This window comes from Eleutherodactylus coqui, chromosome 8 (assembly GCF_035609145.1).
Source record: "Eleutherodactylus coqui strain aEleCoq1 chromosome 8, aEleCoq1.hap1, whole genome shotgun sequence".
NCBI lineage: Eukaryota > Metazoa > Chordata > Amphibia > Anura > Eleutherodactylidae > Eleutherodactylus > Eleutherodactylus coqui.
The window spans coordinates 173166205-173186734 of record NC_089844.1 but is presented as its reverse complement, the minus strand read 5'-3'; the positions used below and the strand labels follow the sequence as shown (position 1 = coordinate 173186734).

General features: G+C 46.3%; 1 protein-coding gene across 3 annotated transcripts in view; it reads right to left on the bottom strand.

Annotated features, from left to right (window-relative positions):
* Nucleotides 1-2604: 2604 nt before the first annotated feature.
* Nucleotides 2605-20530, bottom strand: part of LOC136577677 (uncharacterized) — a 31383-nt gene continuing 13457 nt past the window's right edge. The window contains exons 4-10 of one of the 3 annotated variants that reach the window (XM_066577590.1): nucleotides 12150-12299; nucleotides 10887-10925; nucleotides 8594-8613; nucleotides 7780-7824; nucleotides 7628-7654; nucleotides 3496-3522; nucleotides 2605-2938 (exon numbers count right to left, since the gene is read on the bottom strand). In XM_066577590.1, the coding sequence (XP_066433687.1) occupies nucleotides 2861-2938; nucleotides 3496-3522; nucleotides 7628-7654; nucleotides 7780-7824; nucleotides 8594-8613; nucleotides 10887-10925; nucleotides 12150-12299 (386 nt within the window). In that variant the 3' untranslated portion in view covers nucleotides 2605-2860. Of the gene's footprint in view, nucleotides 2939-3150; nucleotides 3523-7627; nucleotides 7655-7779; nucleotides 7825-8593; nucleotides 8614-10886; nucleotides 10926-12149; nucleotides 12300-20530 lie in introns of those variants that run through there. The other 2 variants (XM_066577591.1, XM_066577589.1) reach the window with 2 other exon arrangements.

The window sequence follows — 20530 nt, the reverse complement described above, 5'->3', positions numbered from 1 at the left end:
AGCTTTCAATCTCAAGTACATTTCAGGAGATTAACTGTAAGTTCTTGACTAGATGGTACAGAGTGCCCACCTGACCCTCCAAGAGTTTTACCCAAATATCAGATAAGTGCGAAGAGGCACTTTCTTACATATTTGGTAGTCGTGTCCCTCGGTCTTTGCCATGGTGCAGGAATTAATCTCTCTCTATACCTTCCAATGAGGGGTGATAGCATCCCTTTCCCCAGAGGTGGCCCTCCTGTCCATGATTACAGGGCCTTTAGCTAAAATCAAAAGAGACGTGTTCAGGTTTTTATTTCTGGCCATACATCAGATCCTTCCTATCCTATGGAAATCGCCTCCCCCTCCACTAGGCTAATGTCGCTGGAGGCCTTGGATAACTTAATGCACATGGAAGAACTGAGTGCCAGTGATGACAGCAGATCCTCCAGCTTCAACCATACATGGGCCCCTTGGATTATGTACAGCTCCTCCCCTAGTTTGCAAACTTGGCTCCTTACTGGTGTTATTCCACTGTAAACAACTATCCATGTCATTACTTATGATACTAAGCAATATTTCTTTGGGCATTCCCGATCCCATGCTCCGCCTGACTTCCGATTCTTGACTCTGTCTATTTCTATCTCCTTTCCATCTCATCCTTCTAGTAATCCCTTCTTAACCTTTCCTTTTTTTGTAACTTCTAACAGTTGGTTTTATTTAGTTCCCCGTCCTGGTTCACAAAGTTCATGGCAGGGACTTGGAGTTTAAAACAATAGCTACCGTCCTTAAGCTTAGGTCGAGTAATGTTGTATAGGACTAAAGGCCCTCTTACATGCAAAGATATAAATCGCTTAAATGGCAGAACGAACTCCTGACATTTTTGCATAAAATAACAGGTGCTATGAGTTGTTTGCTCAGCTGGGCGTGTTTAGGCGATTGTTATTGCATAAACACTTTACCCAGCTGAGTAAACATCTGGCAGCACATTCCATTGTTCTCCTTCTGGCTGAGTAAACATTGTAATCATTGAATATGCAAGGCAAAACAAAACCATCACTGGTCTCTGGAAACACTGAACGAACTTCATTCAAACTAAATGATTTTATGCCAGCCTAAAAACCTTGTCTAACGATAATTGAATGAATAGCGCACGACCGCCTGCATTTACATGTAACGATTATTGCTCATTTTTGGCAGTTTGAACGAATAATCATTTCGTGTAAAAGGGCCTTAACGTTGTATGACATGTTAACTGAAAGACATTCATGTCCTTTTCTTTACCTGTAAGTGTAGCTGTACAATAAAAATATTCTGAACCATAAAATAGATTTGTTCTAACTGTAAAAATTAGGTTGACACTGAATGCCTTAAACACACACTTCCAGCAAACTTTAACTTGACATCATTTTCAAAGGCTTTTGTGTTAATTGCAAAAACATGGGCACATGCGATAAAACACTCGCTGCTATGGAGCATGGTTGCGTTTGAATAGTTTTCTTGGACTATTCAAACTCCGCACTATAGCACGCGAGTTTGAAAAAAGAAAAACTTGCGCGCTATAGTGCGGATAAGTGAGAAAGACAGGGTGGGAAGATAAGTCCTGCCCTATCTTTCTCACACGTAGTATTAACCCTTTCCAATCCAATTTGTATCGTGGTTTTCCTACGGCGCTTACTCTTTTTCTGTCGTTACACAACAGCACTATATGCTGGCTAAAGCCAGTACTGCACGAGGTGACATGTTGGATAGGCTCCAACAGTAGAGAGGCTGGCAATATACAGTAAGAGAACCCCGACGGACGTCTTCCAACACCAGAGCTGTATAGCCTTAAATCATAATGTCTTCAGACGTCAGACAGTGGATTGGAAAGGGTTAATTACGTGTGAGAAAGATAGAGGGAGAGTCATGCGAGTATCCAGCTTGAAATCAATGGTTTTATTTTGTCCTGTTATGCAGCCGTGATGATCACAGCCGCATAACGCGACTAAAACACACTCATCTGTTTAAGCCCTAAGTGTCAAATTAAAGTTTGCTGTTACTGTAGAGAATATGTGTGTACAAGGTGACAGATGATGACTCCCAGATTATGGATATATGTCGGGTCGAATAAATCCTATAGAAGGCAACAGAAAAGCACAAAGCACGTCTACTAACTACTAAGTTTCTGACAGTGAGGGTGATTAATGAGTGGAACAGGTTACCACGGAAGGTGGTGAGTTCTCCTTCAATGGAAGTGTTCAAACAAATGCTGGACAAATATCTGTCTGGGATGATTTAGTGAATTGTGCACTGAGCAGGGGGTTGGACCCGATGACCCTGGAGGTCCCTTCCAACTCTACCATTCTATGATCTACTATCCGGGAAACATTCAATGTACATGTCAATGTTACAAATGGGTTCTGGCTATGAAGTAAAGAAAACAACGATGGAAACAAACCAATCACAAGTTGTTGGCAAAATATCATTAATTCAATTGAATAGCGGTGGATACATCCTGTCAGAGAAAAGGGCTGTCACACTGCAGAGGGATCAGTCCTATTCTCATGTGTACAAAGACTAGAAGCAATGGGATGAAACTGAAAGGGAGGAGACAGATTAGATATTAGACAGTGAGGGTGATGGATGAGTGGAACAGGTTGCCACGGGAGGTGGTGAGTTCTCCTTCAATGGAAGTCTTCAGAGGCTGGTCAGATATCTTACTGGGATGATTTAGTGATCCTACATTGAGCAGGGGATTGGACCCGATGACCAGGGAGGTCCCATCCAAGTCTACCAGTCTATGAACCCTCTGGTAGTGATGATGAGGTTCCAGGTAACGGTGATGAACTCCCACTAATGAGGATGTATTTTCTGGTTTTAGTTTCCATTGACAGTGACCTCCTCACAAACCAACACTGAGGACGATAATCAGCGCAACAACCAACACAGCGATGAGAGCAGCAATAATTCCAAACACTAGCTGAAAGACAGAACAAGTTCATGATACGTTGTATCTGCTATAATCCAATTTACAGTTGTTTTCATGATGGGATTTTCTAGTTTTGGTTCTTTGTTACGATTTCCATATTGACAAGAAAAACACTATTCACTCCTCCCCCCCCCCCCCCCCACACATTTTCATGAGTCGTTCGCAGGGTGAGTTTTCCACTTCAGAAACTGTAAGGATGGGTTTCGTCAGGTGCCAGAAGGTCACCAACTCTGACTCTCAAGTGATTGTGTGACTAGAAGAAAATGTTCCTATGAGCAGCCTACACAGCTGAGGAATAGTTTGTAAGCACAGAGCATTGGCGTATGCGGGAACGCTCTATGGACACATCTAGAGCCGCATCACAGTCATCCACAAAGCTAAGTAACACAGCAATACAACGTTCATGTTATAAAGGGTTAAATGTCCCACTGACTCCAAGAGAAATGATGAAGGACTACTGGCTGCAGCAACCACAAAACAGAAGTGTGCGGCACTGAGACCAGCTGTACGCAGTCCCATTTTCGACCATCGCCCTGTTCTCCTCTTACCTTGTCCTTTTTCTTAACTCCTTGGGCCTTCAATAGAATAAAAGAAAAATTATAATGCAATAAAGTCAATATTTCCAATGTCGTATTAACCCCTTAACAGTCACATAAAAAAATTGGAAAAACCCTCCAGGAAGTGTCACCTTCTTATTGCAGATTTTGTATTCATGTCTCATGTAAATATATTTGGCAGAGAGCTCAATCATTTGAAGCTAGTTTTTAACCCCTTAGAAGCATAAATCATTATTGCCTTAAAGGGGTTTTCCAGGCACTATCAGCTGTCAGTAATGGAGTCGGAGCAGAAGCCACTATTGCAACCCTGGTATAGTGGCTGGCGCTCATAATTGCAGGCGCAGCTCCCCTTGAATTCAATGAGAGCTGCAGCGGCAATTACAAGTGCCGGCCAATACAAGGGGGTCGAAGCATTGGCTTCCGCTCCGACTCCAGTGTATCCAGCTAATGGTGCCTGGAAAACCCTTTCAAAAGGTACCGTATATACTCAAGTATTAGCCGACCTGTGTATAAGCCGAGTCTATTAGTTTTACCACAAAAAACTGGTAAAACTTATTGACTCACATATAAGCCGAGCTACACTCGAGTATATACTAGTAAAGAAAAAATGCAATACTCACCTCCCAGCCAACGTCTGTGTCTCTGGCGCGATTGTCTCCCCGGCAGTGCGGCAAGCTGCTTGAGAATTCTCCCCGCTGTCATCTCCGTGTTTGGCTTTGAATTCCCCCAACTTTAGCGCTGTGTAGGTAAGCGCTGTGATTGGATCGAGCGCCAGCCAATCACAGCCGGCGCTCGATAAACCAATCACAGCCATTCAGTGATACGGCGGGGGAATTCAAAGCTAAGCAGGGAGATGATAGCGGGGAGAATTCTCAAGCAGATTGCCACACCGCCGGGGAGACCATCGCGCTGGGAACACAGGCAGGGAGGTGAGTATTGCGGGTTTTTTGTTGTTGGCTTATTTTGTTAGTTTTTTTTATCTCACTCGAGTATAAGCCAAGGGGGGCTTTTTCAGTATAACAAAGTGTACTGAAAAACTAGGCTTATACTCGAGTATATATGGTATTCTGTTTTTTTTAATAGATGACTAATATGTTAACTTTATTTTACGGGTCATTACAATCAAATTTATAGAGTTTTATTAGATTTTACAAAATTTTGCACTTTGTGTCATCTCATTCCAAGACTAGAGCAATTGTAATTTTCCATGGACAAAGCTGTTTGAGCATTTGTTCTTTGCAGGATGACTTGTAGTTTTCATTGGTATCATTTTAAGGTATATACAACTTTTGATTACTTTTTATTCTTGTTTTGGGGAAGCGAGATGAACAGAAAACTTTTTTTTTTTAAATGAAATTTACCTTGCTCAATAAAAATGTAATATTTTATAGTAGGAGTTAAAAATAAAACTTTGGCCCGGTGTTAGCTCGTGGAGCAAAATGCGACTGTTCCCAGCAAGAGAAACCACGTAGTCTTGTAGAAATGATACCTTTTAATGGCTAACAAAAAGACATGATGTTACAGCTTCTTTGAACCTACTTAGGATTCTTCCTCACTCAGGCTTAATGGAATACATCTGAAGAAGCAAATCTACATAGAACCATTTGGAAACCACTATAAAATTTTTAAACAACTCAATACAGACATCCCTGTACCAAAAACCAATGATCAGTCCATATACTGTACCCCAGATCGAACAATCACATAGTATGGGTTGCTACGGATGTGGAAATACCAACGATGTGTAGTTTTTTTTGTTCTTGTTATTTTTCGAACATTTAAATGTGTATGGGTGAAAAAAAAAAAATTTGAAATTTTGTTCACTATAAAACCACTTAGATGACACAGTCAGCAATGACTGCAGCATCTGCAGTGTTAAACAGAGTAGAGAAGCAAGTGCTCATCTTCTCATTCCTTTTCTAGGAAAAAAAGACTAATATGTGACAATCAGAGAGAAACTATATTCTCTGATCGATTAGGTGGTGGTAACATGAATAAAAGTCTATCTTAGCCTCCCCTAGGACAGGCAGGAGAATCACAGATTGTTCTGCCCCCTTCATGCACACAGATTGACGTAACAACTGTAAATTCAGTATTCTTGCTCTCACTTCAAATGGCTTTAGCTCTAGTTCTATGACAGATACAAGAATCTTGGCTTTAAAATGGGACCAAAAACGCGTCTGTAGCACTGACAGAACAGAACCTGAGCTACAGATGTTTGAGGTAGAACAAACTCCATTTGTCCAAAACTGTAATGTCCTTTGATTTTTGAAGGAACAAAGCTTGGGTGAATCAGTTCATAACCACCCTCTCAGGAGCATCTTCAGTACATCAATACCATACAGCTGGCCCCTGGGGTACCGGTGTCTTCAGCGTTTGCCTTTGTGACGCATATTAGAATGAACAGAAAAGCAATGTGTTTGCTGGAGATTATGTACATTGGCTGTCAGTCACCATATCTATATATTAGAACTGTACCAGATAGTCTTCAAGCATAGGGAAACAGTTTGCAGTTATGCATCAGATCGTTCACCTGCTCAATCCCCCAAAATCACTAGCACATATTCCAAATAAAGTACTTGGACATCAACATCTCCATATATCAAACTTTCCTGCAGTTCTGCAAAATAGAAGACGACAGCGATGTTTTGGCTCAGAGGAAGTCTATATATATATTATATATATACACACCAGGAATTTGCTTGTATCTGATGCTTGAAAAAGCCTCCCAAAAAGCCAAAACTCCGCTGCCTCTTTGTGGGATTGCAATAAAGTTTGATATATGGAGATGCTAATGTCCAAGTACGTTGGTTGTCAGTCAGCATTACCCTCTATGCCCCATTTATATCTTGTACTGCACATTGCATGATTGGCAAGAGGAAATAAATTAATAAAGCCATTCGTTCAAAACTTCTATTATCTAAAACCACAGGATGTAATCTCCCACCAACTTGTAACAACAGAGAGCAACTGGAAACAGAGTAAAAGCCTTGGACGGATTCCCAGATCCACATTCTCCATCAGTATTGAGGAGTCTGATCAGATTCATGCTCAGTGCCGAATCAGCCATTCTTAGCATGTGATGTTGGTATGACTGTAAGCGGTTGCTCTACTTGCACTCCCTCAATCCTGCACTGCAAGATGAAGCATACATCACCCCCCAACAGTCTTATATGCCCCAAAACATACACTCTAGTATGTAGATGGATGTCAGCAGCACACTTTTAAACACCCGCAAGGGATGGACACACAAATGCAAGAGCCACCTTACAGATCCTGACCCGATCAGATCCAAAAGTTCCAAGGTGAAATATAAAGCGATGGCAGCATACACGGTGATTTCAAGATGGTTTTTCCTTTTATTTCCTTCACAGATGGTAATACAACGTTTTAAAAAAAAAATAAAAGAAAGTCCGACCTTCAGTGATAAGATCCTGCTAAAGCTGGGCACAAGGAGATATGCTAAAGGTGTCTCGGGCAGTTCTGTAGGTATATATGGTCTCCATGAGTCTGACACTTGCCCTCTGGCTGGTGAAACACCTTTAATTTGTCCTTGCAGCCATAATTCTTATTTTGGTCATATTTCCCCGTAGGAAGCTCCTCAGGAGAAACCAGGACCATTATGTTCATAGTTCATAATATTTACAATCACTACTAAACAAGGGGGTTATGATTTACTGAGTGGAGCAGTTTTAAGGGTTTCCGAGACCCTCTGATTTTGCCATTCAGAACATAGGAAGCCTGTGGGTTCCATCAGCACAACCATATCTGTGGCGTCATCCAGAAGATGGATTATGCTGGGGAAATCTTAAATTAAGATATTTTCGTTGTGTTGTAAATTCCTCCACGGTGCAGACCTGCTGTGACTGGAGACAAGGAATACTGAATCTTTTCAGCTTCATAATGGACATTTACATGACCATTAGGAGCCTTGATGGGGAGCCGGCCTAATGTTTATGGAACAAACTGGATTTAGGTCACATTGTCTCAGGTCAAACAGATCACACAGGATTTGCACATCCTATGTAACCAGCATGGCAGAATCCGGCCATGTCATAGCACATATAATACTGATGCGGTACACGTTTGTAGCCATCAGGATAAAGTCAAATGTAGAATTTACCTGCTGATCAATGTTGTCTCTGGGGATCTGCAATGGGGAAAAAAAGACATTAATTAATCTGCAATTTTCTTGTTCCACTCATTATCCAGAATGATATTCTTTCTATGAAGGGGTAAAAGAAAAGTCCAATCGCCCCATCAGTTCTTACTCACCAAGCAGTTGGCCGGGGGATAGTTGTTACCATCGAGAAGGCTCTTCTACAAGGAAATATTTCATTAGCATCCATCATAATCACTTGCATAGAAAAGATCAAAACGGCCCCTCATTAGGCTGCTCAGTTTTGCCATCCTGGTTGTTGCCTCCTGCATTCCCTTTCTATGACTATTGGGACGATCCAGTAAAAGGACAACTGGTTTTGACATAGACAATTATTGATTTTGGTCAATGGTAAAAAAGATACTGTAAGACCAACCAGGACTGGAGCCCCTTCTCTAGGGGCCCACAGAAGCCTCAAGTGGTATATATGCCATCAAGGGCACATGTGATCTTTATAATCATTATTACAAGAACATTCTGTCTTTGGGCATCTTTTAAGCTTTGGAAATCCTAGCAGTCATTGACGCCTCAGTGATGGAGTCCGCATGACCATCAACGCTACGGACTCCTCAAGCATCAATGAACACAATTGAGTAACATGTAATGTATAGATGAGTAGCCAATGGCAAACTTTCTCCAGTGTCAGAAGCACAACAATGACATCAAACAGCTAACAAGTCCCACTTGCCAAAGCTACAAAGTAACAGCCAAACATTCACAAAGCGATTCCAGCACCTCCTAAGTCCCGGCGGTCGCTGCTCGCTCACAACATTCATCAGCCATGCTCGGATGTAGCGGGTCGTCGCTCTAGGTTTCACCCTTCACTACATGAAATTCACAGCAAAGCAGTGGATAGTCTAGTCACATTCTGGACTAGACTATAAATGACGGCTTCTAATAATCACTTATCAGAGTCTCAGGAACTCCCACCTGATTGTCACTTCTCATATCTGGAAGAGAAAGAAAGCGGATAAAGAAGTGATCAGAAAGCAGAATTCACAGGTATCGCCATTACTATTCAGTATCATTACTACAAGGTGCTTCACGCAGAGGACAACCCTTATTCCCACTCATGATCTGTGTAGAAGTGTTCTAATATTCAATGAGTCATGGCCCGTTTCCCCATGGTGCACTGTCCATCAGGGGGCAGCACCTACCGGCATGCAGATCGCATTTCTGGAGAAGGTGGGGTTCATTTATCAAAACTGTCTAATAGACTGTTCTTGTTGACTAGAGCAACCAATCACATCTCAGCTTTCATTTACCAGGTTTCAGAAATGAAAGCCAAGTGCTGATTGGTTACTATGACTAACAAGGACAGTCTCTTGGATAGTTTTGATAAATGAGGCCCAGTGTTGTCTGCAAGGTTTTCTCACTTCCAAAAGTAGGGATTACTTAGAGTATTTTATAGAAGAGTCTGTATTTCCGGTACGCATGTGACCACTTTGTTTGTGGAATGTCAGCGATAATTTTGGGTAAAGTTTTAAGGTCACGCTACACCCAACAAGAACCATTTGGTTACATGGAAGCAAACAGGAAATGATAGGGAATGTTTTTGAGGCACATGAGGGAGGGCGGCTGACGATGGCAGCCACGGTCCAGGATGTGGGGGACGTTCCCTCCATTCCCCGCAAATGGCTCTTTGACATTTATCACAAAAAACTGGTAAGTCCTTATCAACATGTCAAGGGTGCCGCTAAGCAAGCCAAGTTGGAACCCTAGAGCATCACAGCTGTGTGGGAACTGCAGCCACCAGATTCAGTGAATCATGTGGAGTACAAGGAGCGATTCTTGCAAAATTTAGTCCAACATCAGGAACTTTTTTGCAAGTGCTATTCTGCACAACGAAAAGTACAGTAAAAAGGCCTTTGTGCAAGTAAATAAGCATCACCCAATGCGCAAAAGTGTATGCAAATACATATATGTTTGTGTGACACAGGCCTAACTGCGTGTTGGGGAAAGCTCCAGGTCATCCAGGCTGCTGGCTTTCTTGAAAGAAACAATAATGACCGTTCAGTCACAGGGCAATAAGACAAAACTTGTGCAGATGAATAATCAGTAGTGTCTGGCGGTAACTTATAGTGACGATAAGGCCTTATTCACACGAACGTTTTTACGCAGCTAATTTAGCCGTGACCATGTGAAGCATTGCATTCCAATTCACTCATTCACATAGGCAATTATTAGCCGGGTAGAAACGCCTGGCCGGTGAAGATAGGACATCGGTGGCCAAATACACTGCCCTATCTTGCTGCTGTGATCAGTTGTCAGCTCCCATGGGTTTCTATGGGAGTTGCCGACAAAGGGAGGAAGAGAGAGTTTAGCAGCGGCTAGCGCTGCTAAACTGTGTCAACTGACTCTACTGGACCAGTTGAAGTATTTCTCCCGATCAAAGGAATTCTGGGCTGCGGCATATATACACTAAACCCAGCCGTGTGTATGGGCGAGAAAATGTGAGATTTAACTGCGGCTAAGTCGCGGCTTTTTCTTGTTCATGTGATTTTCGACCGCAATGCAGATGGCTGAAAATTGCATTGCTCGTATGAAAGAGACCTAAGGGGGGGGGGGGGGGGGGATGAGCCGGGTCTGTAGGCCTGTAACAAGGGAAGAGCACTCAGTAATTCTCCGTTGATCACAAGTCATCCGATTACTGGGACAATCCTTTCTGGCGCCCAGAAGGACACATTGGGGGAATTGATTTGAGTTAACAACTGGCAAATTAATTCACCCGGTTTATTCTTTGCTGATCGGTGGGTGCAGCTCCCCCGGCTAATCCAGGACTAAGTGGAAAGGTTAGTGCAACACATGGGCACCATAGTTAGATTTCCCCCTTTCTTACCATCAGCGGTCTGAGACAGGGGCGTAACTAAAAGCTCAGGGGCCCTGATGCAAAGCGTGAGCTGGGCCCCCCCCCCCTCTATCTGTATCTGTACCCGTACCCATACCTAAACCATGCTGCACAGAGACATAACTTGAAGCTTCTGGGCCCCAATGCAAAACCTGTAACAGGGTCCCCAACTATAATGCTTTATTCATAGTACTGGGCTCCCTCTATGGAGAAGAGAGGCCTTATGGGCCCCCTGGGGGTCCTGGGCCCGGGTGCAACCGCATCCCCTGCACCCTCTATAGTTACGCCCCTGGTCTGAGATTTTATAACTGCGACACTACATGAATATAATTGTATAGATGTAACTGACAATGCGCTTGGCTCCCATCTCCTCACCTGAGACGGAATGATGGGACGATCGGACGCGGTCATCATCTGATGAAGGAATGAGAGTTAATAAGATTCTGAAGGTGGGGAGAAGTACAATTTTTCCTGGTCAAGAGCACCGAGTAGGTTTAAGGAGACTCATTCGCCATGTAATGCTTCTCTGGGAAATCTGCTATGTAAATAGGACATTGTATAATGCCTCTGTAGCGCCTTCTATTGGTAACAGATTTCCCTATAAGTCAATGTCCATGCTCCTAACAATAAGGGGCGCTACAGAGGCATTGTGCAATCTCTCATTTGCACACCTAAAATCCTGAAATGACAAAGTAACACCATATGTGGGGCTGAAAAAAGACACATCAATGAGTGGAACAGGTTGCCACAGGAGGTGGTGAGTTCTTCTTCAATGGAAGTGTTCAAATAAAGGCTGGACTGTCTGGGATGATTTAGTAAATCCTGCACTGATGAGGGGGTTGGACCTGAAGACCCTGGAGGTCCCTTCCAACTCTACCATTCTATGATTCTACATGTCCATCTAGTTCAGCCGATTACCCCCCAATGTTGATCCAGAGGACAATTGCTTTATTGCTGATGAGTCCACAAGGGTGACACGGTGAGCCCTCCAGCTGACAGATACAAGCTAAAGCCAGATAATTGTGGAATGTATCATGTAGATGCTTGTATCCACACAAATAAGATATGACGGTCTCTGAGAAAGAGCGTTGGATCAGATCAGGTCAGGTCAATGAATCAGACGAATGACTTAGAGTCAAGATAGGATTAAATCTTTATCATGTCCACCAGATCCAACCTACGATGACCTTCACCTTTTATCGAGGTGACTGCAATCTGATAAGAGCTTTATGTTGCGCCATCCAGGGATCTGGTAGAGCATTTTTGCAATTGAATTCTTTAAGACCTCAAGTGTGCATTTTTTGAGCAGCACAGATGTAAAAACCACTCATGTAAGAAGATAAAAGACAGCTGGTGGTATATGTTCCTCTGTTCCCCTGAAAATAAGACCTACCCTGAAAATAAGCCCTACCATGATTTTTGAGGATGCAGGACTATAAGCCCTGCTCCAAAATTAAGCCTTAGCTACAGTTAATTTAAAAAGTCCCTTTAAATAGTGTCCAGGCAGCTATACATGTAAAAAAGTGAAATCTTTTGGAGCAAAAATTAATATAAGACACTGTCTTATTTTCGGGGAAACGGGGTATGTATTACACTAAGATTCACACTGAGCCTTCTGGTTGTCTTGTTGGCACTTACCATGAGAGTCATCTGAAGAGGTCCCCAATAAAGCGGTACGTCCTGAAATAGAGAAGACGTGCTGCTGCTCCACATCTTGTAGGCTTTTACCTTTACTCATACTGTTATATGAGTCCGATGTCCAATCACAGGTGTCCATGTTATGAGGACCTTGGAAAAAGAAAGTGAAATCCTTCATGTTATTGATAAAGAATCTTTGAGGCTGCATTCACATTACATCTTACAGTCTGTCCTTGGATTCTGACTTTGGGTCTCATCTCAAATGTTGAATACCGCATTCAGACTGGATGTCTCCATAGGCTTTCATTACTGAGACCATTTCAGAAATGACAGCCTATGAGGCCATCCCGAGTCCTTTCAACTTCTCAGATGAGACCCATGGACAGAATTCCAAGGACAGACTGTAAGATGTAATGTGAATGCAGCCTCTGGCGGTATTTACATGGGCGATTTTATCATTTAGTCGTACGAGTTTTGTGTATTGTGAGAGAAACAAAACTTGCACATAGATAGATCCCATGTCTTCGTTTTTCTTGCGAAGAGCATTGCAGTCGCAGAAAAATTGCATATTTGCAAAGCGCGATTTTGTTCCAAGTTTACATGCAGTTTAAAACAGCAACCCTGATGGAAGCCATTCAAATGGAGGCCGAACTGTCCTCCATCAGGTGATGGGGGTTCAAGGATCCCTTAATTCTATTCTCTGCTAACGTTTCCGACATAAATGATAAACATACACTAAAGTTGCAGTGTGAAAAGCAGCTTTAGGCCTCAGTCACACGGGCGATTTTTCACGCGATTTGCGGATCGCATAACGGATGCGCTCCAAAAAAATCGCGTGACCGAGGCCAGCGTCACGGCTGAAAAAACCGCTGCTAGCAGCATTTATCAGCCGAAAGGGCTGGGTCACACAAGCGCTGCCCGCTATCCTTTGCCACAGCTGTGCCATAGCTGTGGCAGAGAAGAACGATGTTCTGTTCGCCCATTGAATTCAATGGAGCCGCCAATACAGCCGGCTATATTGAAAGCAATGGGCTGCCAGCAAGCGCTGTATTAATTTTCGGGGAAGGGCTTAAAATATAAGCCCTTTCCTGAAAACCATGCAAAAAAAAGTGTAAAAGATTAAAAAAAATATATATATATATATATACTCACCTTTTTGCAGCTGCCGGAGTTCAGCCGCGTCCAGCCAGCAGTTCGCCTAAACTGCTTTCTGTAGTATTCAGCAGGCGGGGATTTAAAATCCCCGCTTGCTGAATGGGCTGCCTCTGTGACCCTTCAGAGGCAGCTCTCACTCAACCATTCATGAATTCATGAATGGGTGAGTGAGTGCTGCCTCTGATTGGCTGAGCACTGTGACCAATGAGAGGCAGCTCTCAGCTGTCATTCAATAGCTGAGAGCTGCCTCTGATTGGCTGAGCACTGTGACCAATAAGAGGCAACACTCACTCACCCATTCATATATTCATGAATGGGTGAGTGAGAGCTGCCTCTGATTGGCTGAGGGCTGTGATCAATCAGAGGCAGCACATTCAGCCTGCTGAATACTACAGAAAGCAGTTCAGGAGAACTGCCGGACGGACACGGCTGAACTCCGGCAGCTGCAAAAAGGTGAGTATATATATATTTTTTATTTTTTACACTTTTTTGCATGGTTTTCAGGGAAGGGCTTATATTTTAAGCCCTTCCCTGAAAATTAATACAGTGCTTGCCGGCAGCCCATTGCTTTCAATGGAGCCGGCTGTATTGCTGGCTCCATTGACTTCAATGGGAGAACATTGTTCTTCTTTGCCACAGCTGTGGCAGAGGGGAACAATCTGTAGTATATGTTCTCAATGGGGTCGTCGCTGCTGCTGCCGGCCCCATTGAGCGCATATACAAGGACACCGATTTGCGCAGAACGCAGTTACATGCGTTCTGCGAATCGGTGTGTCATATAATCATCGGCACATACGCATCAAAAACGGCCATGTGACCGATCCCATTGCTATGCATTGGGTCTATATATCTGCAGATCGCAGGCGCGTCTGCAAATTGGACCAAAAAACGCCCTTGTGACTGAGCCCAAAGTAATGAGGCCCAGAGCACTTTAACCCCTTGGTGACATCTAGCCTACATGTACATCAGATGTATAAGAGGTTTGTATGGAGCAGGCTCGGGAGTTGAGCCCACTCTATATGCAGAGGGTGATGGCTAGCTTGTGGCTGTTAACTATTCAGATGCTGCTTTCCCAACAGAGGGAGGGGGCTTTTCATGTCTCCCAAATGGTTTGCTCACGATGAGATTGTGGATGGCCGTTTGTTTGTCATGAAGCCCAGGGCTTTGGGAACTATTTCTGCCCATTAAGACGTGCCTGTGGCAAGGCTTAATAGAATTAATAGACTAGAATGAATAGTTTTGTTATTTATTACAAAAAATAAAAAATATTAAATGATACCCCCTTTTCCTGTTTTTAACATGAAAACGTTTAGGTAATGCCACATCCATAAATGTCCAAGTTATTAAAATAACACGTTATTTTATGCCACACAGTAAAGGCCATAAGGAAAAAAAAATCTGCAAAACGACAAAACTGACCTTTTCTGATTATTATTATTAGAGATGAGCGAACACCAAAATGTTCGGGTGTTCGTTATTCGGAACGAACTTCCCGTGATGCTCGAGGGTTCGTTTCGAACAACGAACCCCATTGAAGTCAATGGGCGACCAGAACATTTTTGTATTTCGCCGATGCTCGCTAAGGTTTTCATGTGTGAAAATCTGGGCAATTCAAGAAAGTGATGGGAATGACACAGCAACGGATAGGGCAGGCGAGGGGCTACATGTTGGGCTGCATCTCAAGTTCACAGGTCCCACTATGAAGCCACAATAGCGGCAAGAGTGGGCCCCCCCCCCCCAACAACTTTTACTTCTGAAAAGCCCTCATTAGCATGGCATACCTTTGCTAAGCACCACACTACCTCCAACAAAGCACAATCACTGCCTGCATGACACACCACTGACACTTCTCCTGGGTTACATGCTGCCCAACCGCACCCCCTCCCCCCCACAGCGCACACCAAAGTGTCCCTGCGCAGCCTTCAGCTGCCCTCATGCCACACCACCCTCATGTCTATTTAGAAGTGCGTCTGCCACGACGAGGGACCGCAGGCACACACTGCACAGGGTTGGCACGGCTAGGTAGCGACCCTCTTTAATAGGGGCGGGGCGATAGCCCACAATGCTGTACAGAAGCAATGAGAAATATAATCCTGTGCCACCGCCATCAGGAGCTGCACACCTGGGCATAGCAATGGGGAACCTATGTGCCACACACTATTCATTCTGTCAAGGTGTCTGCATGCCCCAGTCAGACTGGTAATATGCACCTTAACAGTAACCGCGTTGGTGGTAATGTGGTGGTGACTGCGGACCTAGTAGCACGGTTGTATTTTGTTGGTTTTCGGATTGTGGCCAGGATTAAGTAGGCCGTGGCGGGGGGATGGTGGGGGGGCTCTCTTGTAGTGTCGGTAAAGGTGAAATTCTTGGACTGCCACCAGACGAACCAATGCAAAGGCATTTGCCAACAATGTTTTCCCTGTTGGAGGAGGAGGGGGATGTTTTTGAGGCACTACGTGTCCTCTCCACGTGTCCGTGGTTATATGCACCTTAACAGTAACCGCGTTGGTGGTAATGTGGTGGTGACTGCGGACCTAGTAGCACGGTTGTATTTTGTTGGTTTTCGGAATGTGGCCAGGATTAAGTAGGCCGTGGCGGGGGGATGGTGGGGGGGCTCTCTTGTAGTGTCGGTAAAGGTGAAATTCTTGGACTGCCACCAGACGACCAATGCAAAGGCATTTGCCAACAATGTTTTCCCTGTTGGAGGAGGAGGGGGATGTTTTTGAGGCACTACGTGTCCTCTCCACGTGTCCGTGGTTATATGCACCTTAACAGTAACCGCGTTGGTGGTAATGTGGTGGTGACTGCGGACCTAGTAGCACGGTTGTATTTTGTTGGTTTTCGGAATGTGGCCAGGATTAAGTAGGCCGTGGCGGGGGGATGGTGGGGGGGGCTCTCTTGTAGTGTCGGTAAAGGTGAAATTCTTGGACTGCCACCAAACGAACCAATGCAAAGGCATTTGCCAACAATGTTTTCCCTGTTGGAGGAGGAGGGGGATGTTTTTGAGGCACTACGTGTCCTCTCCACGTGTCCGTGGTTATATGCACCTTAACAGTAACCGCGTTGGTGGTAATGTGGTGGTGACTGCGGACCTAGTAGCACGGTTGTATTTTGTTGGTTTTCGGAATGTGGCCAGGATTAAGTGGGCCGTGGCGGGGGGATGGTGGGGGGGCTCTCTTGTAGTGTCGGTAAAGGTGAAATTCTTGGACTGCCACCAGACGAACCAATGCAAAGGCATTTGCCAACAATGTTTTCCCTGTTGGAGGAGGAGGGGGATGTTTTTGAGGCACTACGTGTCCTCTCCACGTGTCCGTTCCATGTCAGCAATAGTAGCACTCAAGACAGGCCCCAGTAACAATTCTGAAGCAGCAGTATAGCGGGAGCGCAGTCTTCGTTCCATGTAAGCAATAGTAGCACTCAAGACAGGCCCCAGTAACAATTCTGAAGCAGCAGTATAGCGGGAGCGCAGTCTTCGTTCCATGTAAGCAATAGTAGCACTCAAGACAGGCCCCAGTAACAATTCTGAAGCAGCAGTATAGCGGGAGCGCAGTCTTCGTTCCATGTAAGCAATAGTAGCACTCAAGACAGGCCCCAGTAACAATTCTGAAGCAGCAGTATAGCGGGAGCGCAGTCTTCGTTCCATGTAAGCAATAGTAGCACTCAAGACAGGCCCCAGTAACAATTCTGAAGCAGCAGTATAGCGGGAGCGCAGTCTTCGTTCCATGTAAGCAATAGTAGCACTCAAGACAGGCCCCAGTAACAATTCCGAAGCAGCAGTATAGCGGGAGCGCAGTCTTAGTTCCATTTCAGTAGCCTTAGTATAGCCAAGGCACAAGTGACATTTATGTAGCTAAAGTGTAGGCCAACCCCACACACCTTTCTGTACCATGAGTGCAGGCGAAGAACATAGAAATTACTATGATTACACTGTAGGTGAGGGCCCAAAAAAATTGGTGTACCAACAGTACTAATGTACCTCAGTAAAAATTGGCCATGCCCAACCAAGATGGCAGGTGAATCGCTTTGGTTAATGTGGCTTAAGTGGTAACTAGGCCTGGAGGCAGCCCAGTGTAACGAAAAATTGGTTCAAGTTAAAGTTCCAACGCTTTTAAGCTAATTGAAACTTATAAAAATTGTTCTGAAAAATTATTTGAGTGAGCCTTGTGGCCCTAAGAAAAATTGCCCATTCAGCGTGATTACGTGAGGTTTCAGGAGGAGGAGCAGGAGGAGGAGGAGGAGGAATATTAGACACAGATTGATGAAGCAGAAATGTCCCCGTTTTGGATGGTGAGAGAGAACGTAGCTTCCATCCGTGGGTGCAGCCTACGTATTGCTTACGTATCGCTGCTGTCCGCTGGTGGAGAACAGAAGTCTGGGGAAATCCAGCCTTTGTTCATCTTGATGAGTGTTAGCCTGTCGGCACTGTCGGTTGACAAGCGGCTACGCTTATCTGTGATGATTCCCCCAGCCGCACTAAACACCCTTTCCGACAAGACGCTAGCCGCAGGACAAGCAAGCACCTCAAGGGCATACAGGGCTAGTTCAGGCCACGTGTCCAGCTTCGACACCCAGTAGTTGTAGGGGGCAGAGGCGTCACCAAGGATGGTCGTGCGATCCGCTACGTACTCCCTCACCATCCTTTTACAGTGCTCCCGCCGACTCAGCCGTGACTGGGGAGCGGTGACACAGTCTTGGTGGGGAGCCATAAAGCTGGCCAGGCCCTTAAAGACTGTTGCACTGCCTGGGATGTACATGCTGCTCGATCTACGCACATCCCCTGCTACCTTGCCCTCGGTACTGCGCCTTCTGCCACTAGCGCTGTCGGCTGGGAATTTTACCATCAGCTTGTCCGCAAGGGTCCTGTGGTATAGCAACACTCTCGAACCCCTTTCCTCTTCGGGAATCAGAGTGGGCAGGTTCTCCTTATACCGTGGATCGAGCAGTGTGTACACCCAGTAATCCGTCGTGGCCAGAATGCGTGCAACGCGAGGGTCACGAGAAAGGCATCCTAACATGAAGTCAGCCATGTGTGCCAGGGTACCTGTACGCAACACATGGCTGTCTTCACTAGGAAGATCACTTTCAGGATCCTCCTCCTCCTCCTCCTCCTCCTCAGGCCATACACGCTGAAAGGATGACAGGCAATCAGCCGGTGTACCGTCAGCAGCGGCCCAAGCTGTCTCTTCCCCCTCCTCCTCATCCTCCTCATGCTCCTCCTCCTCCTCCTGTACGCGCTGAGAAATAGACAGGAGGGTGCCCTGACTATCCAGCGGCATACTGTCTTCCCCCGCCCCCGTTTCCGAGCGCAAAGCAGCTGCCTTTATGGTTTGCAGGGAATTTCTCAAGATGCATAGCAGAGGAATGGTGACGCTAATGATTGTAGCATCGCCGCTCACCACCTGGGTAGACTCCTCAAAATTACCAAGGACATGGCAGATGTCTGCCAACCAGGCCCACTCTTCTGAAAGGAATTGAGGAGGCTGACTCCCACTGCGCCGCCCATGTTGGAGTTGGTATTCGACTATAGCTCTACGTTGTTCATAGAGCCTGGCCAACATGTGGAGCGTAGAGTTCCACCGTGTGGGCACGTCGCACAGCAGTCGGTGCACTGGCAGCTTAAAGTGATGTTGCAGGGTGCGCAGGGTGGCAGCGTCCGTGTGGGACTTGCGGAAATGTGCGCAGAGCCGGCGCGCCTTTACGAGCAGGTCTGACAAGCGTGGGTAGCTTTTCAGAAACCGCTGAACCACCAAATTAAAGACGTGGGCCAGGCATGGCACGTGCGTGAGGCTGCCAAGCTGCAGAGCCGCCACCAGGTTACGCCCGTTGTCACACACGACCATGCCCGGTTGGAGGCTCAGCGGCGCAAGCCAGCGGTCGGTCTGCTCTGTCAGACCCTGCAGCAGTTCGTGGGCCGTGTGCCTCTTATCGCCTAAGCTGAGTAGTTTCAGCACGGCCTGCTGACGCTTGCCCACCGCTGTGCTGCCACACCGCGCGACACCGACTGCTGGCGACATGCTGCTGCTAACACATCTTGATTGCGAGACAGAGGAGGAGGAGGAGGAGGAGGGTGCTTTAGTGGAGGAAGCATACACCTCCGCAGATACCAGCACCGAGCTGGGGCCCGCAATTCTGGGGGTGGGTAGGACGTGAGCGGTCCCAGGCTCTGACTCTGTCCCAGCCTCCACTAAATTCACCCAATGTGCCGTCAGGGAGATGTAGTGGCCCTGCCCGCCTGTGCTTGTCCACGTGTCCGTAGTTAAGTGGACCGTGGCAGTAACCGCGTTGGTGAGGGCGCGCACAATGTTGCGGGAGACGTGGTCGTGCAGGGCTGGGACGGCACATCGGGAAAAGTAGTGGCGACTGGGAACTGAGTAGCGCGGGGCCGCCGCCTCCATGATACTTTTGAAGGACTCAGTTTCCACAACCCTATACGGCAGCATCTCAAGGCTGATGAATTTTGCTATGCGGACGGTTAACGTTTGAGCGTGCGGGTGCGTGGCGGCGTACTTGCGCTTGCGCTCGAACACTTGCGCAAGCGACGGCTGAACGGTGCGCTGAACTACACTGCTGGATGGGGCCGAGGACAGCGGAGATGAGGGTGTGGGTGCAGGCCATGAGGCGGTAGTGCCTGTGTCCTGAGAGGGGGGTTGCATCTCAGTGGCAGGTTGGGGCACAGGGGGAGAGGCAGGGGTGCAAACCGGAGGCGGTGAACGGCCTTCGTCCCACCTTGTGGGGTGCTTGGCCATCATATGTCTGCGCATGGTGGTGGTGGTGAGGCTGTTGGTGTTGGCTCCCCGGCTGAGCTTTGCGCAACAAAGGTTGCACACCACTGTTCGTCGGTCGTCAGGCGTCTCTGTGAAAAACTGCCAGACCTTAGAGCACCTCGGCCTCTGCAGGGTGGCATGGCGCGAGGGGGCGCTTTGGGAAACACTTGGTGGATTATTCGGTCTGGCCCTGCCTCTACCCCTGGCCCTGGCCACCGCACTGCCTCTTGCAACCTGCCCTGCTGATGCCCTTGACTCCCCCTCTGAAAACCTGTCCTCCTGAGTAAGCGTTGCACACCAGGTGGGGTCAGTCACCTCATCGTCCTGCTGCTCTTCCTCCGAATCCTCTGTGCGCTGCTCCCTTGGACTTACTGCCCTTACTACTACCTCACTGCAAGACAACTGTGTCTGATCGTCATCGTCCTCCTCACCCACAGAAAGTTGTTGAGACAGTTGGCGGAA